Raw genomic sequence first — 23339 nt, 5'->3', positions numbered from 1 at the left:
ATTGATAAGACAAAGGAAACTGCTCTTACTTGGGAGATTACTTTTTCCATGCCACATGAGCCAATTTTTGCTACTTAGTGTTTATTTGCATTCCTTTTTATTATTGGGCGCAGAATTATTTTTAGCAGATTCTTTCAGCCACTGTGTTGAGGTTGGATTATCCCACAGAGATAGTGGGAGAGCCCATTCAGGGAGCAGTAATGGTGACAAGGAATAACCCTGGGCCCTTCTTCAAGATGCCTGTCTCAATCAGAGAAGGGAAGCAGTGGCTTCCATTGCAGGTACCACCATATTGAAATCTCTATGGTCACCATCCTTCTGCTCCCACCAAACTCCCCTGAGAACCCCATCAGCGCTAATACAAGCAGAGGCTGGCAGTCAAGATGCAAACTCGGGCCATAACCTGTCGACAGGGCAAAAACGTGGTACTGAAAAGTTGTAAAAGGAAGCAACAAGTGAAGGGAGGAATATTTATGTACATGTACTTACATGCAGATGTACACATGACTGAATGGATATACATGTGTCTGTGAGTGTAGACATGAAAGGTATGGAAACCAAAGTAGAAAGTCAGAATCTCAAAGATGACCTGAAGAAATAATACTCATTTCAGAGTGTGAAGTGCTCTCTGAAACGAGTATGAGATAGAATAAGGTACTGAAACAGAAGAGAAAGAAAGTCAGTTTCACACTGAAGAATGGTAGATTAATTAAAATATCTAATCTTTCCAATTTCTCCAATATACCGCTAAATTTTATCAGTAGTCCATGGCTTATAAATGGAATTTTATGCTGTTCATATTGTTTACAAAAAGCTTAGCTATTTCCTAAATACATCTATTTACCTGAAATAGGCAGAAACAGAAACAGACTGGCCCAAAAGGGAAAGGAAAGTAGGCATTGAACAACACACCAGGAGTACGCACGGCTAGATACTAAAAATATGTAAATCAGAATGAAAATTTCTGTGGATTACTGTAGCAATCTACAGAATGCTTTAATCTGCTTGTGGAGAAATAGACCTTGCATTCTTTACTTTTGAGAACATTTAAGTACCAGGAAACCTGGTTCCTTGATAAACCACAAAACCCTTCCCCTCTCTTGCTTCTTTAGTTTCCCCCTCTACACACTGGTTAACTCACATTGGTACCCAAACACATCTGAGTTTCTCCCACATCAAACAAAACATTTTCTCTTGATCCCGCATTTCCCTCCAGGTAATGCCTCATGTCTCTTCTCTCCTTCTCAGAAAACACTATTGAAATATATGTCTGTAATCGACATGACCATGTCCTCGCCTGATTCTCAGCTCAGCTCACTCCATTCAGAATTCTGTCCCCACCAATCCACCCAAGCTGCTGTGTCAAGGTTCACCAACAGCCATAGTGATAACAATAGTCAGTTCTCAGTCTTCATCATACTCTGTGTCTCAGGAACATTCAATACAACTGACCATTGCCTCCTTTTTGAAACACTTATTTCCCTTGGTTTCCATGATAACACACTCCACAGGTTTCCCTCCTGCCTCCATAGCTGCTATTTTTAACTCTCCTCAGCTGTTGGAGAATAGACTGAGCTCCCAGTGTTGGGAGAGCCTTGGAGCTGGCCCTTAGCTATCTTCTCTTCTCTGTCTAGGTGACTCATCCAGCCAGCTCTGCTAACGACAGACACCCAGGTTTCTACCTCCAGCCTGGGCCTCCACCTTGACCTCCAGACCTCCAGCATCTTCACTTTTATGGCAATTGTATGTGTGCCTAGTTTAGCCATGGCCAGCACAACTCTCCATTCTCTTTCCTCCCTCGATCTGCTTCCCACCTCTAGGTTTCCCATCTTGGGAAATATCATTGCCGTGCATCCAAATATACAGGCAAAAACCCAGAATAGCCTTTGCTTCATCTTTTCCTCTCACGCTGTCACATCTCCATGGGCCGTGTCTGGAACATACTCTCCGTCTTCACTTGTCCCATCTCCCCTGGTACCATCGTGGTCCAGCTGCCATCATCTCTCCCTGCAGCTGCTCTTGCAGCCCTTTCACTCTTCTACCTGCGTCCACCGTTGCCCCTGCTGTCTATTCGCCCCCAGCGGCTAGAGGGCTCCTTCTCAGGTACAAATGAGACTGTACAAATCTCTCCCGTACTTAAAATCCTCCAGTGGCTTTCCATTAGGCTTATAAAAACACCGCCATTCCTGCCCAGGGTGTTCAAGGCCCCATGGGACATGGCTCCTTCCTCTCCAGCGTCACCACTGTCGCTGCCCTGCTCATCTCCTCACCAACCCTGTCTGGTCCTCAGACACACCGTCCTGCCTCCCCCTCACACCCTCACAATGCGCTTCCCTTGCCTGGCATATTCATTTCTCAGATCTTCCCCAGAATGGGAACTACTCATCACTCTGGTCTCTGATCAAGTACTACCTTCTCAGTGAAGCCTTTGCTGATTACCTGGAGTCATTCTCCGTCCCATTCTCCTGACTTATTTTATTCCTAGCACTTGCCACCATTTTAAAAGAATCGCTCATTCATGTGAGTGTGTTTCCTCAGCCCCTCCCATTAGAATCCAGGACTTAGTCTGTTTCGCTTGGGGCTGTGTCCCCAGCCCCTAGTGCAGTGCCCGGTACATAGTAGGGGCTCGATATTTCCTTCATGAATGGACAGGGACAGCGATATTTTCTTTTAAAAAGGTTGAGAAATGCACTGGAAAAAGAAAAGGTTACCGGAAAGAAAACAGCTCACTAAAGTTGAGCTCGTTACTTACCAAGGTGAGGATCTTCAGGGTGGCGGCGCTGAATATGACTTTGTAGAAAGGCTTGGTTCATAAAGGCCTTGTCACAAAAATGGCACTGAAAAGGAGAGAGCAACAAATCAAAGTGGCCATAACGAGTATCCTTCCACCTCACTTCAATTAGAATTCAGATACCTGAAGCACTGCCTTTTGGGGACTGTCCCGCCCCCAAGATGGCATCCTGGCAAGGGATACTGAAATCATGACTAAAATGACAAATATAAACCAAGGGCATTCTTCCTATCTGAGCACCAGGCAGTGGTAGCTGTCACTTAAGTGTTAAAGTAGCCCATCATGGTGCTTTCCAGAACCCCTAACACCACTCCCTTTAGACCGGTGGTGCCCAGCCTATCACCAGCAACTTGTGGGGACACTCCAGCAAGGTTAGTCTTCGCTCTGTCTCTCAAGTGGGCCAACCTCAGAGCCTTTGCATGAGCTAGTCCCCTGCCTCAACCCTCTCTAGACCTTCCCATGACTGACCCCTTCTTGTCATTCAGGATGTCGTTTCTGAAGCATTTTCCAGGCTGGGGGTGAGTGGCAAGTCCTTAACAAGATCTTCAAGGATGAGCCTTCTGCCAGTCACTGTCCCGTGACATTCTCTTATTTCCATCATTGTACATCTCACCAGTTAATATTTTCATGTTTATTTACGTCACTTGTTTATTTTCTCTGCCTAATCCCTCTAGGTTCCTGAGAGCACTGACTCTTGTCTATATTATTCACAGCTTTGTCTCCGAAGCCCAGCATTAATAAGTGATTAAACAAATGCTTAGAAATACTTGGCCTCCTAAAATGAATTTACTGAAAAAGAATCAATTCCACCAAATCTCTTTTTCCACTTAAATACTGATTCGAAATTTAAGCAAAAATCCAACTTGTTTCATCTCTAGCCTCACACTGGGATTACTCTGAAGTAAATCCTGGATATTATATATTCCATTTGTCAATATTTCAGAATTTATCTCTAAAAGAACTTTCCCTTCACACAATCATAATATCATTATTCCACCTTTTAAAGGGTAACTGTTGATTCCTTGATATCAACAAATATCCAATCATTTGTTTATTTCCCCAATACTTCTCACATTGTCTTAGAAAAAAATGTTACAGTTTGTTTTCAATCAGGATCCGAATAAAGCCACATCCTGCAACTGATTGTTATATCCCTTAAGTCTATAGGTTACCCCCCTCTCTTCTAAAACCTTTTGCATTTTCTTAAAAAGATAGTTTTATATATATGATAAATATATGTGCTATATGAATTTGATATACATATGAATGATATAAACTATTTCAAAGAGTATCCCTTAAAGCATTTTTAGAAAAGAAGAGAGTGACATGAATTAAGAAATGCTAGGTACTATTATACACATAGAAAGAAATCCAAGGCTCTTTCCATGACAACTCCAAGGATAGAATGAGTCAAACTACATTCAGTACACTTGGTTTAACAAAGTAGACGGTATGTAGATTATACGCTGTGTGAAACCTGTCACTGTCTTAACACAACTTCCATTCGAAATCATTAAAAAATGAAAAACATTTCATGTAATGGAATTGACACAAGAACTCAGGATTCCTTTACCAAAATGAAGTAAAATGGAGGTTCTCTATTCCTCCAGAATTTTGAGACCTCTCAAAGACAGTGGCAGTGGGGAACTTTGTACAAAGAAACCCACATTTCCACTGTACCTAGCTCCAAGCTAGGTCCTGTAACATCTTTATCTTTTTAAATCAACATGGCCACCACTTTATGAAGAAATCAAAGCTCAGAAAAATTAAGTTACAGTATTATCAATTGTATATTTTAACCTATGTCTCTCCGACTGCAAAATGCATGCTTTTTCTACTCCCCAACACTCATCTTCAACTCCAAGGGGCTGAATAATTGGAAGCAGTAACAGAAATTCACTGGCAGATTCCAAAATCTGCCTGCGTTGCTGGAACATGGAGATAGATGCACCTGAGTCTTCCAGCTATGAAAATGAAAGATCTTCTTAGAATGAGTCTAAGTCCTGTTATGATGCACTACTATTTTAAAATTTTTTAATTAAAAAATATAATTTGATAGGCAGATCCTTGGTACACACAGGCCTTTACACATGACCATCAGACTTCCTCAGCTATTGGAGGTCTCTACTTAACCACAAATTCATGTCTTGACCAGTGTGGCTAAGTTGGTTGGAGTGTCATCCTGTACACCAAAAGGTAGTGGGTTCAATTCCCTGTCAGGGCACATACTCAGGTTGTGGGTTCAATCCCCAGTCGGGGCACATGCAGGAGGAAACAGATCGATGTTCCTCTCTCTAAGATCAATTAAAAATAAAACAAAAGTCCAGTCAGCATGGCTCAGTTATTGAACATCGTTGACCTATAGCCCAGGAGGTCAGGGTTCGATTCTAAGTTAGGGCACATGTCTGGGTTTCGGGGTCAATCCCCAGTAGTAGAGGGCGCGCAGGAGGCAGCGGATCAATGACTCATCACTGATGTTTCTATCTCTCTCTCCCTCTCCCTTCCTCTCTCTGAAATCAATAAAAACATATAAAAATAAATAAATAAAACAGAAAACACAAATTCATGACTGCATGCTTACGAAATTGGAGTTTCAATTATTATAAAACCATGGAACCCCAGCGAGCTTATGTGCCAACTATTCTTAGCAACAGTCTTTGACTACCCCTTCCTAAATCACTGATTCTTATAGCATCAGCACAGTGACCTCTGGCCTGCTTTTTTATACCCCCACTATATGATGAGCTCCTAAAAAAAGTCTGAGGATTCACAAAAAGATCATAGGTAGTCATAGTTCACTACTGGGAAGCCACTGCAGAAACCAACATCTATGTGTCAGATGCTATTTACTGAGCCTTCCTCATGCTTTACATGTAATATCTCATGGAATTCTCAGAACAACCTGAAAAAGTAGCTACTACTAATATTCTCATTTTCTTATTGAGGAAATTGAGTTTTGGAAGTTAAAACACTTACAGAGTGGAACAGCTAGGATTTAAAGCCAGGAAGGTTAACTCTGGAAATGTCACCCTAAAGTGCTCAAAGACTCCATAATGAGACAATGTCAAGCCACTTAATAGAGGGCAGAGTATATCTGTGCTATGTAGGAAAAGATGGTCTGGTGCCTCCTACCTGTTCTTTGTCACACCTGCACACACCATACAGCTAACACTGTCATTCAGAGTCTGCTGACCGGCCTAGAGTTGGTAGGTGTCACTCATTTGAAAAAACTGAGCCATTACCTTTTGATCCTTATATAGCATTCACATTTGAAAATCTTGATTTACTAACAGCTGTTTCTATGGTAACCAAAAGAATGAAAAAATGTTTATAAAATTTCTATATGTTAAAGGTTTCAACATTTTATTGGATTACTACCAATCTTAAGATAAACTTTTTTTAATGTTTAAATAGACTCATTAAATTCATTATATAAGACATATTTATAAAGAGCCATTTCAGCACCATTTATAAATATTTAGATTTTAAATAGCATTTATGAAACAAACAGGCCATTAGCAACATCAAGTCTCATTGACAATTATAACTCAGGGTTGTGTACCCAAAGGTGAACACTAACAGTACTCTTTCCCAACTGTTCACCTCTTTTAAGTACACTTCTCTCAACACTCCTGTTGGGTCAGTACGAAGCACTATTTTCTGCACCATATACCCAGTTCTCTGCATTCATTATTACCCAAATCCACTGAGATGTTTTAAGCCATATTTAGCCAAATATCTAGAATGTAAAGGTATCAAGTCAATCCTGTCCGTCTGTTGCTTACTTCGATATTTTTATCAAACATTGTTGATACCTTCTGCACTTCATCCACCTAACTGATGAAAAAGACATAGACGTTGATTTCTATTACATTCAAAAATTGGATTCAATGCCCAACCCATAACAGGTGGAGATTAACAGAAAAGCAAAATTTTTTAATTTTTAAAATACTATTGTTATATTGGTGAGTTTTCTTGTTCTTAGTAAATAAATATACACATTGAAATATTTAGGAGTCCGCAACTTACTGTAAAATGGATCAATAATATACATAGAGGCAAAGGAAATAAAGCAAATGTGGCAAATGTTAATAATTGGTGAATCTGGCTGAAGGGTATGAGGAAGTTCTTTGCACTACTGTTGCAACGTTTCTGTAAATTTGAAAAGATTCTGAAATAAAAAATGAGAAAAGCCCACGAAGGTAATCATTCCAGATCATTTGCAATTCGCACATGGCTTATTTTTCATTACTCCGATTAGAAGCAGGAAACAGCTTCTTAAACAACCAGCCTTTGCATGACTTAAATAAAGCACAGCAGACGACCTTACTTGTTTAATCATTAATCCTAGGGTAGCCTACAGAAGGTAACGAACCATGTCATCTGTTAGTTAAAATTACTGTTTTGGTTAATTTAAATAGGCTGTTTCTTCTAATCTACAGTACAAATCTCAAAAATGAAACAAAGCAAAAAAAAAAAAAAAAAAAGGATATAAACGGTTCTCAATATCCGGGCCAGTGGGAATTTGAGGATTGGGGGGGGGGGTTATGAATTGTAATCACCTCGCAGTTTCCCACCTGGTAATAGCTGGCTTTGGCCTCCATCATCATTTGCTGGGTGGAGATCATCTTCTTCCTGCGCTTGCACTCCTCCTTGAGGAACTTGATCTCCGCGGCCTGCTTGGCGAGCAGCTCCTTGCTCTGCTCGCCGTTGGCCAGGCTGAGGCGCAGCCGCTCCTCCAGGCCGCGCAGCTGCGCCGTGAGGAACTCCTGCGAGTGCATCAGGTACTCGATGGACAGCTGCGCCAGGCGGATGAGCTTCAGCAGCACCGGGTCCACCCCCGACTGGCAGTGCGGGCACTTCTCGTCCTCCAGCTTGCAGAAGGTGATGTTCATGATGTTCTCCTGCAGCGTGAGCACGTCCACAGCTCCCGCCACCTTGTCCACGTCGATGGCGCTCAGCCGCCGCCAGTCCACGCTCTCCAGGCGCGGCCGGAACTGGAAGAACGGCAGGGGGCCCGAGGCCGCGCCGGGGGGGAAGCAGGCCATGGCGGCCGCGCCCGCCGCCGGCCCCCCGGGGCCGTCGGGGCCCTCGAAGCCGTCGGCGAGCGGGTAGTAGACCTGCTTGTGGAAGGGCTGCGGGAAGGAGACAAGGCGGGAGTGGCGGGGGAGCTGCGAGCGCCGTGGACACCCCGCCACCCCGAGCCAGGCGTCCGCGGGCGGGCGGCCCCGGGCCTCCGGCCTCTTACCATGCTTGGGGCAAACCGGCCACCTCTGCTGGCATCGGAGGAGACGGCGGTCTCGTCTACTGCGTCCGGGCCGCCGCCGCCCCTCTCCTCCGGAGCAGAAGCCCAGGTGCCCGGAGGCGGCGGCCGCGGCAGCGGCGGCCTCGGTGTGCGCGTCGGGCCGTTGCTATGGCAGCGTCCCAGCCGCCGCGGCTCGGAGCAAAGGGCGCGCCGGCCCCCCCGCGCGGTCAGCGTGCGCGCGGGGCCCTGCGGGCGGGAGGAGAGCTCAGGGCCCCGCCTGGGCGCCGGTGAACACCCGCGCCCACCCCGAGAGGGCGCTTCCCCGGCGCCGGCTCCCCGGCGCCACCCTCCTGGCCTAGGGCAGGACGCGCCAGGTGCCTGAAGCGCGCGGAGCTCCACACCCGGGACCTTTGGGTCCTGGTTGCCACCCTCCGGTTATTATTTACTCGCTTTAGGTTTGGGGATGAGAAAGATCTATTCATCTTCATTCTTTACACACAACTCAGAAAACATTAAGCAACGAAACTATGTAAAATTAAGTGGGATGGAGGGGGAGTGGCTGCCAAAGGGCACAAAGACACTTCGGGGTATAATAAAAATATTCTTTAGTTTGATTGTTTTGTTGGTTCCCCGGGCATTTGACAAAATTCATCGAATTGCACACTGAAAATAAGGGTGCATTTTGTAAATACCGCAATAAAGTTTTTTTTTTAAATTAAATTCGTAGTGTAGTTAATTATATTTTATGGTAGGCTTTCTAAATTTCTTACATGAAAGATACTTTTTTAAATGGACTCTTTCTTTCTCTATGAGTTGGCCACCTAAGTTAACATTCTGATAGATGTACAAACCTAAAAACTTCCCCGAATAGTTAATACTTTGTCTTTCCAAAAGGGTGTATTTTCAAAATGTGAAAGTTAAAAAAAAAAAAAAAAATTACATGGAGGGGAACTTGAACCATCAGCTTTACCATCAAGTTTTACAGGGCTCTGGTATCTACCTTGCAAACTTGTGTGGCAGCTGCATTCTGTTTTTGGAGAGGCTAAAAAATTTCTAGCAGCAACTTGTAGACCTCGGGCCTCTCATTCTTGGGGTCTTCAGAGGGCTGCCTGTGTCTACCACAGAGATCAAGGAGCTGAGGAAAAGCCAGGCATTCCTCAATCCACCGGGGAGCCCCGGCCTGGACCAACCATCAGGAAACCTTTTGTCTTTCCTAACAGCCAAAGAACAGAGGAAAGAAAAATACAATTCAGAGTAACCAGGCGCAAAGCTGTAATATCAAATATTTTTACCACTTTCCAGAAACTGTAACTAGAAATCAGCCTGCATGAAAGCATCCAGGAAACAAGCACAGCTTCAGGTGACCTCATAGGAACCGTACATGGAAATAACCTTTCATGGCACTTTGGGGGGAAAGAGCTATTACGGATTCACTGCAGCCGGCATGACAGCCTTGAAGATCTAGATTCAAAGTTCGCATCTTCCGTTTGGTTGATACCTAAACTAGAGCAAGCTGTCGGCACTAGGCCCGGTTGTGCCGTGTTTAACGGGCGTGGGGATACCGACCTGGCCGGTCTGTGGGCGGCGGCCTCCATCCACCGGGCTGCAGGATCCGCGGGCACAAGGGCCGAGGTCTCTCTTGCTCGCCGTTATCTCCCAGCACCTGGAACAGGACAGGCAGGCAGAGGCCTTAGGAATTTGCGGAACGAACATGTGGATCAAGAATGATGAAACGAGTTAGGCGCTTCAAGCAAATGTCAGCTCCCAGCCGTTAACCCCGTTATTTTCTGGGCCTCTGGCCTTTTAGGGAGATTCACCCGCGCTCTGGGACCAAGCCCTTGGAGCTGAACGCGGGGGGCTGCCCCACGCAGCCCCACCCAATGCAGTCCGGGAGGAGGCACGGGACCCGGGGCACCCATCGCGGTTCGCCCACCACCCCGGCCCCGGGCGCCGCGGGGTTGGCCACTCGCGCTCCTGGATTGAATCTCGTTCCCAAGATGGCCGGAACAGGAAAGAAGGGGGCACGCTTCCCCGTTCCCTCCGTCCCCCATCCTCCGGCAGGGCCGAGACGGGGCGCACCCCGGGGCCGGCTCCCGAACCCGCAGAGGCAAAGGCCGGGCGGCGCGGGCTCCCCTGGGCCTCGGCGCCGCCCCTTTGAAAGCAGATGGGAATGGGGGCTGCGGCGGCCACGCCGGCGGGGTCTGCAGTGCCTCTGCTCGCAGCTGGAGAAGCGGAGGAGGGCCCAGCTTCGTGGACACCAAGATGCCCGCTCTGCCGCGGGCTCCCAAGGGCGCCTGGCGCATCCCAGGCCTCGGCTCACCCCAGCTGCGCGCTCCTGGGCGGGCGCCGGGCGCTGCAAGCGGACGGGGGCGAAGCTGGGGGCGCAGACCGAGGGCGCGCTGCCGGTGCAGGCAGGCCTGCGGAGGCCCAGGAGCAGCCGAGCGGGGAGCAGCGAGTCGGCTCCTTCCAAGGTGCAGGACGAAGCCTGTCTGGTCTGGGCAAGTTGTGGCAAGGCAGCCACCAGGCGCAGCTCGGGGCCCTCCCAGATTCCAGGCCGCTGGCGCCTCTGGATCCCCCACCCCCCTCCCGCCCCCCTCCCCTCCGCGATCCTTCCCGGCCTCTCCTCGGCGCGCCCCGGCTCCTCTGGCCGCTGGGCGGGACCTTGCGCATCTAGACTGCAGCGCTAAATCGCGCCCGGCCAATCCGGCTCTTGGCGCAGACACGTGGTCCCCGGGCTGCTCCGCGGCTGGTGCGGGATGCTCTCCCCAAGAAGGCTTTTCGCAGAGAAACCAGATTCACTCTAACCCTGGCCTTCAGCTAGTTGATTTCACTCCCAAGATCAGACTCTTTTTAATCGCAGAAATCTGCAACTGCAAGGGACCTCCAAGGGGCTGTCGAATGCAGCCCTGACCTTGAGTGATGTGAAAAACGGATTGGGCACTTTGCAAGTGCACCACACAAGAATTTAAACTCTCGTAGGTCTCGGCGTCTCTCTCGGTTGCGCCCCCTTTAGGACGAGAGGCATAGACCTCTGTTGGGAGAAAGTTCGACGGTGCGGGGAGAAGGGAGTCGTGGGTCAAGAGTAGTGTAATTATTTATTTAACCTAAAATTGGAGCATGTGGTCTGACATGTAGGGCAAAAATTCAGTAATCTAAAATAATAAGCAATCCAGAAAAGTATGCATTTTAACAACCGCTGTAACAACCATGAGGTTGACTCATTGAGAAATTTGAGTGTATCTTTTGCAAAATCTTAGTGTCTGCTGTAGCAAAAATCATTCAATTAAAAAAGAGTAACTAAAATTTTTGCTGGGTGACAAAAGGTTACTTGTGCTTTTGCCCTGACCCAGTCAACTTTGTACCATACCTTATTTAGCATGATTCTTCAAACGTACTACCTCCCTAAGTATTTATGTTCAATTCCATGCTCTAGTTTTTACTTAAAATCATAAGGCCTAGGACAGCCTTGGGATTTTTTTAATTAGTCTAATTTTAAAATGCTTAAATTTAAAAGAAGATTCAAGATCCCTCTAAAAATCCTATATAGTGGGTATGACAAATATTTCTAGATAGAAATTTCAGGCACTATGAGATAGATAAGGCCAATGCCCTTTGAGTGGGTGGGGTGCGTGTATGTGTGTGTGTGTAAGATGATTGCTAAATTAACATTATTTGATGATAATTTAAGTTACTTGTATTCCCCATTCCCCATTGTCAGTTTATTACCCAACATATGCAGAGTTGGAAGAAAAAAGATAAACCAGTTGACTTTGGCGTGGCATAGTAGCGATCATACATTCTTCATCCTTTCAAACCCCGTTATGCCAGTTACCATAGTTGAGTGAAGAGTGGCTGTGATAATTAAATAATTAAATTTTTTAATTATTTAGGTATCTTTCTTCACCAACACTTGAGCCCCTCAAGTGTCTTAGCACATTGAGCACGTTTAGTAAGTGCTCAACTAAACATTTGGTTTTTGAAGACAGAAATTATCCTTAAAAGGGGAAATAAAAATATTGGTGAATATTGATTATTTTTTATAGTAAGTAAATACAAATGTGGCTGAATTTATTTCAAATTTTTGTGTCTATTTCTCTTGTTTGAAAATAGCAAGAGTGAGAAAATGAAAATTATATTAGGCCAGGCAATTTTGGGTGGTGGTTAGCATAGTATCTGTTTATTATTAAACATTACAAGGTCTTATAGAAGTAAAGCCAAGGTTAGATATCCAAACTGGGACTATGAGCCAAAATAATTTAAAAACATTGAATCAGACAATACATGTCATTTCTTTTTTTTTTTTAAATCACCTGGCTAATGTGTTTTATTTATCATTGTAAGGTCATATATATAGTATATGGAAGAGTCTCTAAAATGTATACTGGAGCAAAAGTAGGTTTACAGTTGTGATACTCAAAACACAGAGTTTATTTGTGTACTATTATTTGTTATTATTGTACTATTTTCCACATGAACAACTGTAAACCTACTTTTGCCACACCTTGGATGTATAGGTTAAAGAATAATAGAATGAACACTTGTATACCCACCACCCAGGTTAAGAAATAGGACATTCCCAGCATGTTGGAAGCCTCCCTCTGTGCACCCCTCAGTCACATGCCTCTCCATCCTCTTATTTATCAGTTTCCTAACTTTTGGATTACGTTATTCCCTTGTGTCTCTAATATCATATAATTGACTTTTGAAAATTGAGTAGCAAGCACAAACTGTAAAGATGCATGAGATGAGTACCTTTACAACAGGCAAGAGGGCTTCTGTGCCAGCCCGGCCCTTTGGAAAAGTCCAGGGAGCTAATGGACCAGGTCCTCCCATATCCTGTGCTCTCCCATTCTAGACTATGTCACAGCTACATAGAACCCCAGAATTTTCTGCACAAATGCCTCACACCAACTTCCAGAGCCTCTAATGGCTGCTTCCCCAAGCCATTTTTTCAAAGATGGACTATGCTGCTTATGGTTAACTACACGGGGTGGTTACATGCAGCAGTGCTATTTAGAAGTACTAAATAGTGCAGACATATGGTTGGAAGGTATACACCTGTGCATACAAGGCCCCTCTTGGGTGAGGATGATGCCAGGGTGGGAAGAGAAGAATTGCTGCCTGGGAGCTTGGCCAAGATCCAAAAATTCTAAATTCATGCCTGGCTTTGCAGTCTCAGTGCCCTTGAGCATCTTAAAATGTGATGCTGCTGGTGGGCAGTTGTAAATGTATAGTACAAACTCCACGGCAACCACTAAAAGAATTAAAAAGAGAATAAATATGCTAAGAGACAAGATAAATGGAATGATGTAAAATGCTCAATTAAAACCAGAGAAGGCAGCCCTGGCCTGTGTGGCTCAGTTGGTTGGGTGCCCTCCCGTGCACCTGGGGGTTGCTGGTTCAATTACCCATCAGGGCACATGCCTGGATTGTAGGCTCAGTCCCGGGTGCGGGGTAGGCAGGAGGCAGCTGATCAATGATTCACTCTCACATCAATGTTTCTCTCTCCCTCTCCCTTCCTCTCTAAAAATCAATAGAAAAACTTTTAAAAAATTATAAAGACTCAGGTAAAAAATAAAGAGATGGGAAAATGTACACCATGCTAACATGAATCAAAAGAAATCTGGAGCGGCTATGTTAATTGCAGACAAAGCTGACTTCAGGAGGAAAATGATCAGGGGTTAAGAAGGTTACTATAGCCCGGCCGGGTGTGGCTAGGTGGTTAAGCTTCATCCTGGGATCCAGGAAATCGTGGTTTGATTCCCAGTCAGGGCACATACAGGGTTGCGGGCTCCGTCCCCAGCCAGGGACGTGCAGGAGTCATCTGATCAATGATGACTCTCTCATCATTGATGTTTCTATCTCTCTCTCTCTCCCTCTCCCTTCCTCTCTCTGAAATCAATAAAGATATATTTAAAAAGAAAAACAAATACATGAGGCAAAAACAGAACTGTAAGGAGAAATAGACAAATCCATTATTAGACTTGGAGACTTCAAACAACATCCCTCTTTTTTTAAACCTTCACCCAATTACATGCTTTTTATTGATTTGAGAGAGAGAGAGGTGGAGAGAGAGAGAAGAAAAAACAAACATCAATCAGTTGCTTCCAGTACCAGGAATCGAACCCTTGATGACCTTTTGGCGTAAGGGCAGACACTCCAACCAACTGAGCCACACCAACCAGGGCTTTGACATCCCTCTTTTGACAATTGATATACATCAGTAAAGACATAGTTGACCCAAATAGCACTGTCAATCAACCTAGTCTAATTGACATTTATAGAATACTCCATCCAACAACAGCAGAATACACATCCTTCTCAAACTGGATTGGAACATTCACAAAGATAATTCCCATTCTGGGCCATCAAACATACCCTAACAAAGGTAAAAAATAGAAATCACAATGGAAATCAAATCATAATGGAATTAAACCAAAAATCAATAGCAGAAAGATAGTTGGAAAATCCCCAAATATTTGGAGATTTAACAACACACTTCTATACAATATATGGGTCCAATAATAACTCTCAAGAGAATTTTTAAAATATTTTGAACTAAATGAAAACACAACTTTTCAAAATGTGTGGGATGCAGTGAAAGTAGGGCTTAGAGGGAAATAGTAGAAGTGAGTCATTAAGTTTGACCCACAGCCAAGGGGAATCTAATTAGGTTTTCCTTTTGAAGGAAAGAAATATCAAAGATTTTGAGGCCATATTTTGAAACCATAGCAACTAATACCATAACTTCCTTTTCTTTGATTGCTTCCTGGTGGCCTAAGTAGTGAAAATGGCCTGGTGGCAGTCTCAACTTTTTTTTTTTAATTTATCTTCATTGATTTCAGAGAGAGGGAGGAAGAGAGAGAGAGACAGAAACATCAATGATGAAAGAGTCATTGATCAGCTGTCTCCTGCACATTCCCCACTGGGGATTGAGCCCGCAACCCAGGCATGTGCCCTGACCGGGAATGGGCCCAAGATCTGGATCATAGATTGATGCTCGACCACTGAGCCACTCCGGCTGAACTCAACTTATAATTCAATTGAACCATCTGTGGATTGCCTTGAACAGATAGGTTAAAAACAAAAAGCAAAACAAAATCTCTAAAGTAACTCTCAAGGAAAGTGGCTCATTCCTGGCATTTGCAGTGGGGTGGGAATGGTTCTATAAATCAGATAAAAACTTGTGGTTTGAGGAAATGCCACACTTTGGAGCCCCCCTGATTATTTTATCACAACTAGCTATTTATGAGGGTCAGACTTTTTATTGGAATCTGATTGCCATGACCATGGTACTGCCTGCTTGGGTAACCAAGCTCAGTTTACTTCAGGTGGTTAAATTTTTCTGCATGGACACAGGCATCTTGAGTTCCTCCCAATCCCCCTGCGATCTGAGAGTCCATTTCAGTGGCATCCAAGTCTATAGAGGGCTTTTTGCAAAGAGCTGTCACTTCCCTCAAGCGTGGATACAAAATTAGTTGTGGGTTTTTTTTAACCCTTACCAGAGAACATGCTTAGAGATGGGAAGGGAAGGAGAGAGAGAGAAATACAGAGGGAGAGAGAAAAACATTGATTGATCAGTTGCCTTGAGTAAGTGCCCTGACAGGTAATCGAACCCCAATCCCACGTGTGTGCCCTGACTGGGAATTGAACTGGCAACCCTTCAGTGCACAGATGACACTCCAACCAACTGAGCCACTCTGGTGGGGTGCAAAGTTAATTTTTTTATACCTTCATTCCTCTTTCATTTAATGTGTCCTTCTGCTTTGCAGAGGCCAGAAAGCTAAAAACCATGCTTCCCAAACTCCCTTCCAGCTCACATTCTGGAAGCAAGTTGATTTCTCCCAGTTAGGTACACTCTTGAATGATTTGAAAGCCAGAAGTGCAACAGAAGCTATTTTCTTGCTGCTGTTTTTGCTGGCAAGCAAGGTCATGGGGATCAAAGTGTCAAAGGGTAAAGGCGGCAGCTGAACTCAGTGTCTAGTCACAACTTTCAATGTGTCAAGTAGCTGTTGAGACAGCAGTGGCTGCACTGGCTTTTATTTATCAGAGGATCAAAGTCTTGAACTTAACAGTTCCAATGCTATGCTGGCTACTCCACACTCCTTTAGCTCTTTCAATGATTTTGCAAGCATCTAATGGGGTGCAATTACCTTTTTGCTTAAACTACTTAGAGTGGCTTTGGCATCTACACTAAAGTCATATGGATACCTCAGAGCAGTTGATATTTTTTATTACTAAAATAAAAATTTGTATCAAAGATGTGACAAGGTACCTGTGTTGCAGGAGGAATTAATAGGCCAGATTTCCCAGACACAAGTAGGAATGAGGTTCTTGTGATATCTTCAGAAAATGAATTTTCTAAGATTCCCATGGAAGGATGGGATGTGGAAGAAGGCTTTGTTTGCATGAAGTTGCATTTCTTGGGTTCTAAAGTCCCCTGCCCCTGAAGCCCCCTGCCTAAAGAAGGGCAGCTGGGGTTGCAGCAGAACCTGAAATAAGGCCAGTGTCCAGAGTTTAGGTTCCATGTTGCAGCTGGGTGTAGTTCAGTACCCAAGCTAATTAAAGTCCATTAGTCCACGTGGAGCCCAACGTGGCTGGGGGCCATGTGGACGCAGGGGAGCGTGGCCCTGAAACAGGAATCCCAAGAGGGCCCGGGGTGTGTGAGTGAGAAAGAGAGAGAACTTCCTTTGTTAGTTCCATCCTGGCCACTAATTTGTTCCCAGGTATGACTGGCAGACAGGTAAGCACCTTTCCACGTCACTCAGACCTTACTGGACATGCGTCTAAACTGCCTTTGTCTAGTCCCTTCCCCTCAGTCAGTATGGAACAGACTTGGAGAATGTTAAATGTAGCTTTTCGGCAAAGCTCTATAAATGACACGCCTATGTTATCTGGTCTCCCCTTTCACTCCTTTTCTGTTAAATAATAACCAGGTTATTACAACGGCATCACCTGGACTAGATGAACATAATCTATCCAAACCTTTATTCCCCATTTCCTGAAGTCTTCAAATTCTTTCATTTATACTTGTTAGGAGATTTTTGACTTTCGGGATGTAACTTGTTGGGGGACAAAGTTCAGTTCACATTTACATTGAACAGTCTTTCCCTAGCTTGTTACACCCTGAACATACAATCACTGGGAAGTGCCCACAAACATACATTTGACCTGATCCAAAATAAGGACCATGCTCCTTGACCTAGCAACCTCAAAATATATTCCCACAAACATTCTTCCAATTTGGGGGGAGATATAAATTAACAAATTCCTACAACTCCTTCTAGATTCCTAACTCTTCTGTATCAATATCCAGAATTGCCTCACCCCCACACCCCTACCCCCAAGGCCATGCTAAATTTCCACTCTGGTTGCCATAGCAACAGTGTGGCTTGGCTCCTGAGAGGAAAATTGTTAGTTCTCACATGCAAAGGTGACAAAGCTTTCTCAGCTAAAGAAAGCAGAGTGAGGAGTTAATTCAGGGTGGTTTGAGGTCTTCAGATCCTTTACATCAACTGCTCTCAAGCTTTCCTCAGAGTCCCCCTGAGGACTTGTTAAAACACAGATAGCTAAACCCACCCCTAGAGTTTCTGGTTTAGCGGGTCTGGGCTGGGGCCAGAAAATTTGCATTTTTAACAAGTTTCCAGGTGACGCCACTGTCTGGGGATCCCACTTTGAGAAACACTGCATTCAGCATTACAAATCCTCTTAAATGTTGCCATTTGCACATTTCCAGATCCACTGGTTCTCATCAGTTCTCTCATCTTCATTTAAAACAGTGTGAACCCAACTCACAAAATCAGTTTCTGGGTGTGTGGGTTTTTTTTATGTCCTTAGTCTTACAGGTCTAGATTGGAAAATATTTTTTTTCCCATCAACATCACAGAAAGAACTGAATATTGCCAAGGTGAAATTTTGAGATTTGATCTTCTCTCTTGTTTTAAATTAGGTGAAAAATGATCATTATACCTAGTTGTCCAGCATTCTTCATCTCTATAAATTGGTCAGTGACAACAACTACTTAGCTCCCAGAGCCCCAACCTTAGTGGACAAACTGTTAATGGGAACCTCAGTTTCTTTTGCCTTATTTTAGCCAAATAACTAATTTTAAAACCCCACATTTCCCCAGGGACGCCCATTTCAAGCACCAATTTCCATATTAGTTTTTTTTTTTTTTTTGCTTGTCAACAACAGAAACCTATTCTGTTAACTTAAAGGGGTGGGGTTACTGAAAGGATATTGAATAGCATGTAATATCAAAAGCAAAATTGAACAGCCAGGCCTCATGAAAGGTGGTAACCAGATGAGCTTCAGAGTGCTCTGGAATCTCACAGCCACAAAGATAATTCAGCCCTAAGTACCTTCCTCAGCCCTTTGAAATTCTTCTCAAGGTTCAAGTTCCTATGAGAGAGACTGTGATGGACCTAGCACGGGTCATGTTTCTGGTCGGTCCCTATGGCGATGGTAGCAGCAAAAGGGGCTGGGATGGAGACACCCATCAGTGGCACAGCACCCAACAAGAGTGCGTGCGGAGAGTGATAGTTCCCAAAAGAAGGATATTCTGAGCAAATGAGTAACAGATGTCAAGTATGAACAGCATCAACTCTCCCCCTTTACCACCCACTCTATGACCTGGCCTCTAGGAAAGGTATCCTGAAGCTTTTCTTCAAAATGTCCTCTCTCCCAAGACAGAAGTTTCAAGATTTGAAGACAAAGACAAGGCAGAGGAAAGGAAAGCACCTTTCTATCCCTTTGAATAATCTGGATTTCCTTCTCTCAGGGAGATTCTTCTCTGCCTCGCCTATAGCTTCTCCACTGGGAGTCTGGGATCTTAGCTTCCTTCATCCCAATTCTAGGGTCCTACCCGGACAGTCATTGTTGCTTAGAAAAGGAGATAAATTCTTTTCATAGAAATTTCCCCATTCTTTCAAGGATAAACGCCATTGGTCAGTTTTTCTTTTTCTCTTGTTCTCCTGCCTTCTAATTTTATTCTTACTTGTAATGATAAGGGGAGGCAGGGTTCAAGTATTGGTCCGGATCCTTGGCCCTAATCCCTTTGAAAATCTCTCTCTCCCTCTGTCTCTCAAGCATACACATCAAGTCTTTATTCCAAGTGGGCAAGATGGATTTCAGGAACTAATACACAGTCTAGGAATGCCAGTGTGGCTGGCAAGCAGAAATTGTATCAGTTGGTTTTCAGCTGATTATGCTGAAGTAACAGTCCCCCAAATTATTGTATTTGTGATAGATGGATCTATTGTTTATGTTTTACATCAGTTGTTGTATGTTTGCTCCATGCGGCCTCCTTACAGGATCTAGATAAAAGAAACAACCCTTATCTGGGACTTGCTTTTCTTTTGGCAGAAGAGTCACATCATAACATTGTCCCTTGGTATCTCTGCTGGGAAATACATTACTTCTACTCACATTGGATTAGCCAAAGCAAATCACGTGATAAAACCCGATGTGAGCCCTGGCTGGGGTGGTTCAGTTGGTTTGATCCCCAGTGAGGGCACATGCCCCGGCTGCAGGCCCGCTCCCCAGTAGGGGGCGTGCAGGAGGCAGCCCATGGATGTTTCTCACATCAGGGTTCCTTTCTCTCTCCCTCTCCCTTCCTCCCTTTCTAAAATCAATAAAAATGTATTTTTTAAAAAAGGAAAAATAAACCCAATGTCAATAGAGAAAGGAAGTATATGCCTCTCAAAGAGGGTCACTGAAACCCACAGGGCTGCAGCCAGGAATGTAAAATCCTTTTAAAAGGCAGCAAATAATGAGGAACAATAATAAAATCTGCTATAGAACTATAATATAGATCAGAGATGGTAAGAACTACTTGGGACCTACAAAGAATAAGATTTAAAATTTTGCTTGGTGTCAACTTGAAACTACCTTGGCTAAACGTGAGCCGCTTGACGTGGCAACTCATCCAGATAGCACTAAGGCAAAGAGAGGAGGCTGCAGCTGTTTGACAGCTTCCAACATCCAAACCAATCTATTGGTAGACTTTAGTTATGCAGGAATAAAGAAACTGCTCATAACAGTTCAGCATGCCTAACTATTCGGTTTATGTATTTTCTTTCTTTTGGTTGTAAATGTTTGGCTCTGTCCCTTAGGTTTCCAGGAAAGAACGTTTATAACAAATTCAGTATTTTTTTTAGCTAACTGGACCAAGATGTATAGGCATATCAGGCTGCCCCTTGAGATCAATCATAGAGGTGACAGTAATAGAACCAATGGACCTTCAGAAAAAGATCTGATCACAACAAAACAAAACAAAACAAAACACCCTGGGAGATGCCAAGGATAGCCTGGGGCAAGACAATGTCACCTGAACTGCTCTTAGGACACAAAATGAGCCCACTAAGAAGGCATTCTGCGTTTGTCGAACTGAAAGGATCTAGGAGTTAAATGTACCCCAATGTGTTAAAATAGTCTTTAAAATTCATTAAGAAAATTATAATGTTCATTTTTTATGGAATATCAACTACCAAAAAAAAATGCAATGTGATTTGCAAACCCAAATTGAGAGACATTTTCAAAAATAATTGGCCTTTGCTCATCAAAAGTGTCAAGGTCATAAAAGACAAGGAAAGACAGGTATTACAAATTAAGGGAATTTAAGAAACACGACACCTGAATACAACTCATGGTCTTGGATTTTCACTTTCTGTTAAAGACATTACTGGGACAAATGGCAAAATTTTAATAAAAGCTGATATTAAGAAAATTAAGTATTGTGACAATATTATTTTCTCAGCTTTGATGGTTGTGTTGTGGTATTGTAAGAGAATACTTGTTTTTTGGAAATATACACTGAAGTATTTAAAGGTACAGGACATCATGCCTGTAACTTCCAAATAAATGAGGTGGGGGAGAGGGAGAATGATAAAGCAAATACAGTATAACAATGTAGCAAACTGGGGACTAGATGAAGGGTTTAAGAAGATATTTTGTACTAGCTTTGTAACCTTTTTTCCCAGTGGAATATAAATTTGTCTCATTTAAAGGAAGGCCAGAAGGAGGCAGTGTGGGTCTGTACGGCAGCTCCATGAAGTTATTAGGCACCCAAGCTTCTTCCTGCTCTCTGCAACAGCCTTGGAAGTGTCCTGCCTTGTGGTGGCAGAAAACGGGTGCTGCAGTTTCCACAATATCCTCAATCCAGGTGATTGTGTATCTTTATAACATTTAAGTGTAAAATTATGCTAAAATGAAAAGGTAGGAAAAACAAGTAATATGTGTAAAAACATTTATTTTTAAATGAAATTCTGATAATTTTATCAGCTAACTATTATAATTGGGGCTCTGACAGTACTGAATCTAACCCAATCTGGTGGAAGACTAAAATTTAGGATTGTGATAACAAGGATGAAATCCATGATACTATTTTTCTTAGAGGCAAATATGATATGTGAATCCAGAAATAGTTTCTTCAGGAATGACTCATAGGAACAATATTCTGGTGTTCTTGCATATCCAAAATTGCTGATCTGTAGTCTTTATTCTTAAATAAGTGGTTTTTTAAAAATATCTTTATTGATTTCAGAGAGAGGAAAGGAGAGAGAGAAAGAGAGAGAGAGAGATAGAAACATCACTGATGAGAGAGTCATTGATGGGCTGCCTCCTGCACTCCCTCGACTGGAGATCGAGCCCGCAACCCGGGCATGTGCCCTGACTGGGAACCGACCCCAGATCACCTGGATCCTAAGTTGATGCTCAACAGCTGAGCCACACATAGCCGGGCTTGAATAAATTTTGCTCGATTGTCTTATAGCACTGAATGTTTAGAAACATCGATTGGCTGCCTCCTGCACACCCCTCACCTGGGATTGGGCCCTGCAACCTGGGCATGTGCCCCGACTGGGAATTGACCTCTTGGTTCGTGGGTCGATGCTGAACCTTTTCTCCATTTTTTAAAGCTTGCTCTATTTTTGTCTATTTTATAACTTCTGTAGAACACTAGCTTTTTGGTTTAGATGCCTCATATTTCGTCACCACTCTCAATACAATAATTTCTGCTCATTTAAAAAATCATTTATTTCCTTCTGTTTCTTTATTCTTGCTCTGTAGTGTTTCTAGCATCCTGAGCTGAATGCATCATTCATTTTCCTTTTTTTTTTTTTTTTTTAAACAGAAAGCATTTAAGGCTATGAATTTCCCTCTAAATACTTGCTTTAGGAGCATTCCACAAATTATAATATAGCATTTTCATTATCACCTAGTTTTGCTAATTTGGAACTTTTCTGATGATTTTGTCTTCATTCTAATTTAGAGACACACTTTTTGTTTCCAAGCACATCCATTAAAAAAATCTATTTATTGTTGACTTTCAATTTAATTGCATCATGAACAGAGAATATAAAATATATAACAATCCTTAGGAATTTGTAAAATTTCCTCTGTGAACTATTATTTGGTAGATTTTGTAAATGTTCCATGCATTTGAAAAAAATTTCCTATTGCTAGGCAGATCATCATCTCTCTTTTCATATAGAGCTGTTAGATAAAGAGCTAGACAAAACTCGTTAAAATTTTGCCCATATTTTCTAAGGGTTTCCAATCCTCACTAAGATTTTTGTGTGTGCTTAGCCAAAGAGTTTTTTACGGTACTATGTTTTAAAATGTCTTCTATTTCTTTCAATTTGTGTCCTAGATCTTATTCCATCCATTATGTTCGCGTGTGTGTGCGGTGTATTAGAGTGTGTTTTTAATTTTTAATTTCAGGGACTAGTTCTTGTTTTATTGATTATTGTGGTGGGTTACTGCTCCTTACCCCAAATTTCATGTCCACTCAGGATCTCAGAATGTGACTTTACTTAGAAATAGAGTCTTTGCAGATGTAATTAGTTAAGAAGTAAAGGAGAGGACACACCAAAGAATCCATGCAAAGGTGGAGGCAGAGATTAAAATGATGCAGCTACAGGCTAAGGAATGCCAAGGATTGCTGGGAGCCACCAGAAATGAGGTAAAAGCAAGAAAAGACTTTTCTAGAGCCTTAGAGATAGTATGGCCCTGCCAACACCTTTATTTTGGATTTCTAGTTCCCAGAACTGTGAGAAAAAAAAATTTCCATTGTTTTAAACCACCCAGTATGTGGTACTTTATTATGACAGCCCTAGGAGATTAATACAAGTATTTTTTTATATATCTATGTGTTTTCATTTCCTTTATGCCAGTTTTGTCCCATACTTCTTTCTTGTATTTGTGGAAGTGGTTTCTTTATGCCTGTAGGCATCCTTAGCCTATAAAATTAATTTCCTCTTAAGTGAGTTCAGGTTCAGTTGATTTGTGGCTCGTCTTTCTTAG

The 23339-nt window shown here is 43.2% G+C and overlaps 1 protein-coding gene across 3 annotated transcripts in view; it reads right to left on the bottom strand.

The window, feature by feature from the left end:
- The window catches only part of DZIP1 (DAZ interacting zinc finger protein 1), a 49710-nt gene extending 39029 nt beyond the window's left edge, over positions 1-10681 (bottom strand). The window contains exons 1-6 of one of the 3 annotated variants that reach the window (XM_081128345.1): positions 10357-10681; positions 9603-9699; positions 9037-9249; positions 8040-8282; positions 7369-7926; positions 2753-2837 (exon numbers count right to left, since the gene is read on the bottom strand). In XM_081128345.1, coding sequence (XP_080984471.1) covers positions 2753-2837; positions 7369-7926; positions 8040-8042 — 646 coding nt within the window. In that variant the 5' untranslated portion in view covers positions 8043-8282; positions 9037-9249; positions 9603-9699; positions 10357-10681. Of the gene's footprint in view, positions 1-2752; positions 2838-7368; positions 7927-8039; positions 8283-9036; positions 9250-9602; positions 9700-10356 lie in introns of those variants that run through there. The other 2 variants (XM_081128346.1, XM_081128347.1) reach the window with 2 other exon arrangements.
- Between the last annotated feature and the right edge of the window lie 12658 nt (positions 10682-23339).

This window comes from Miniopterus schreibersii (assembly GCF_964146895.1).
Source record: "Miniopterus schreibersii genome assembly, chromosome: 2".
NCBI lineage: Eukaryota > Metazoa > Chordata > Mammalia > Chiroptera > Miniopteridae > Miniopterus > Miniopterus schreibersii.
Note: the sequence above shows the minus strand (reverse complement) of the source record. Positions and strands in the feature narration are given on the sequence as shown.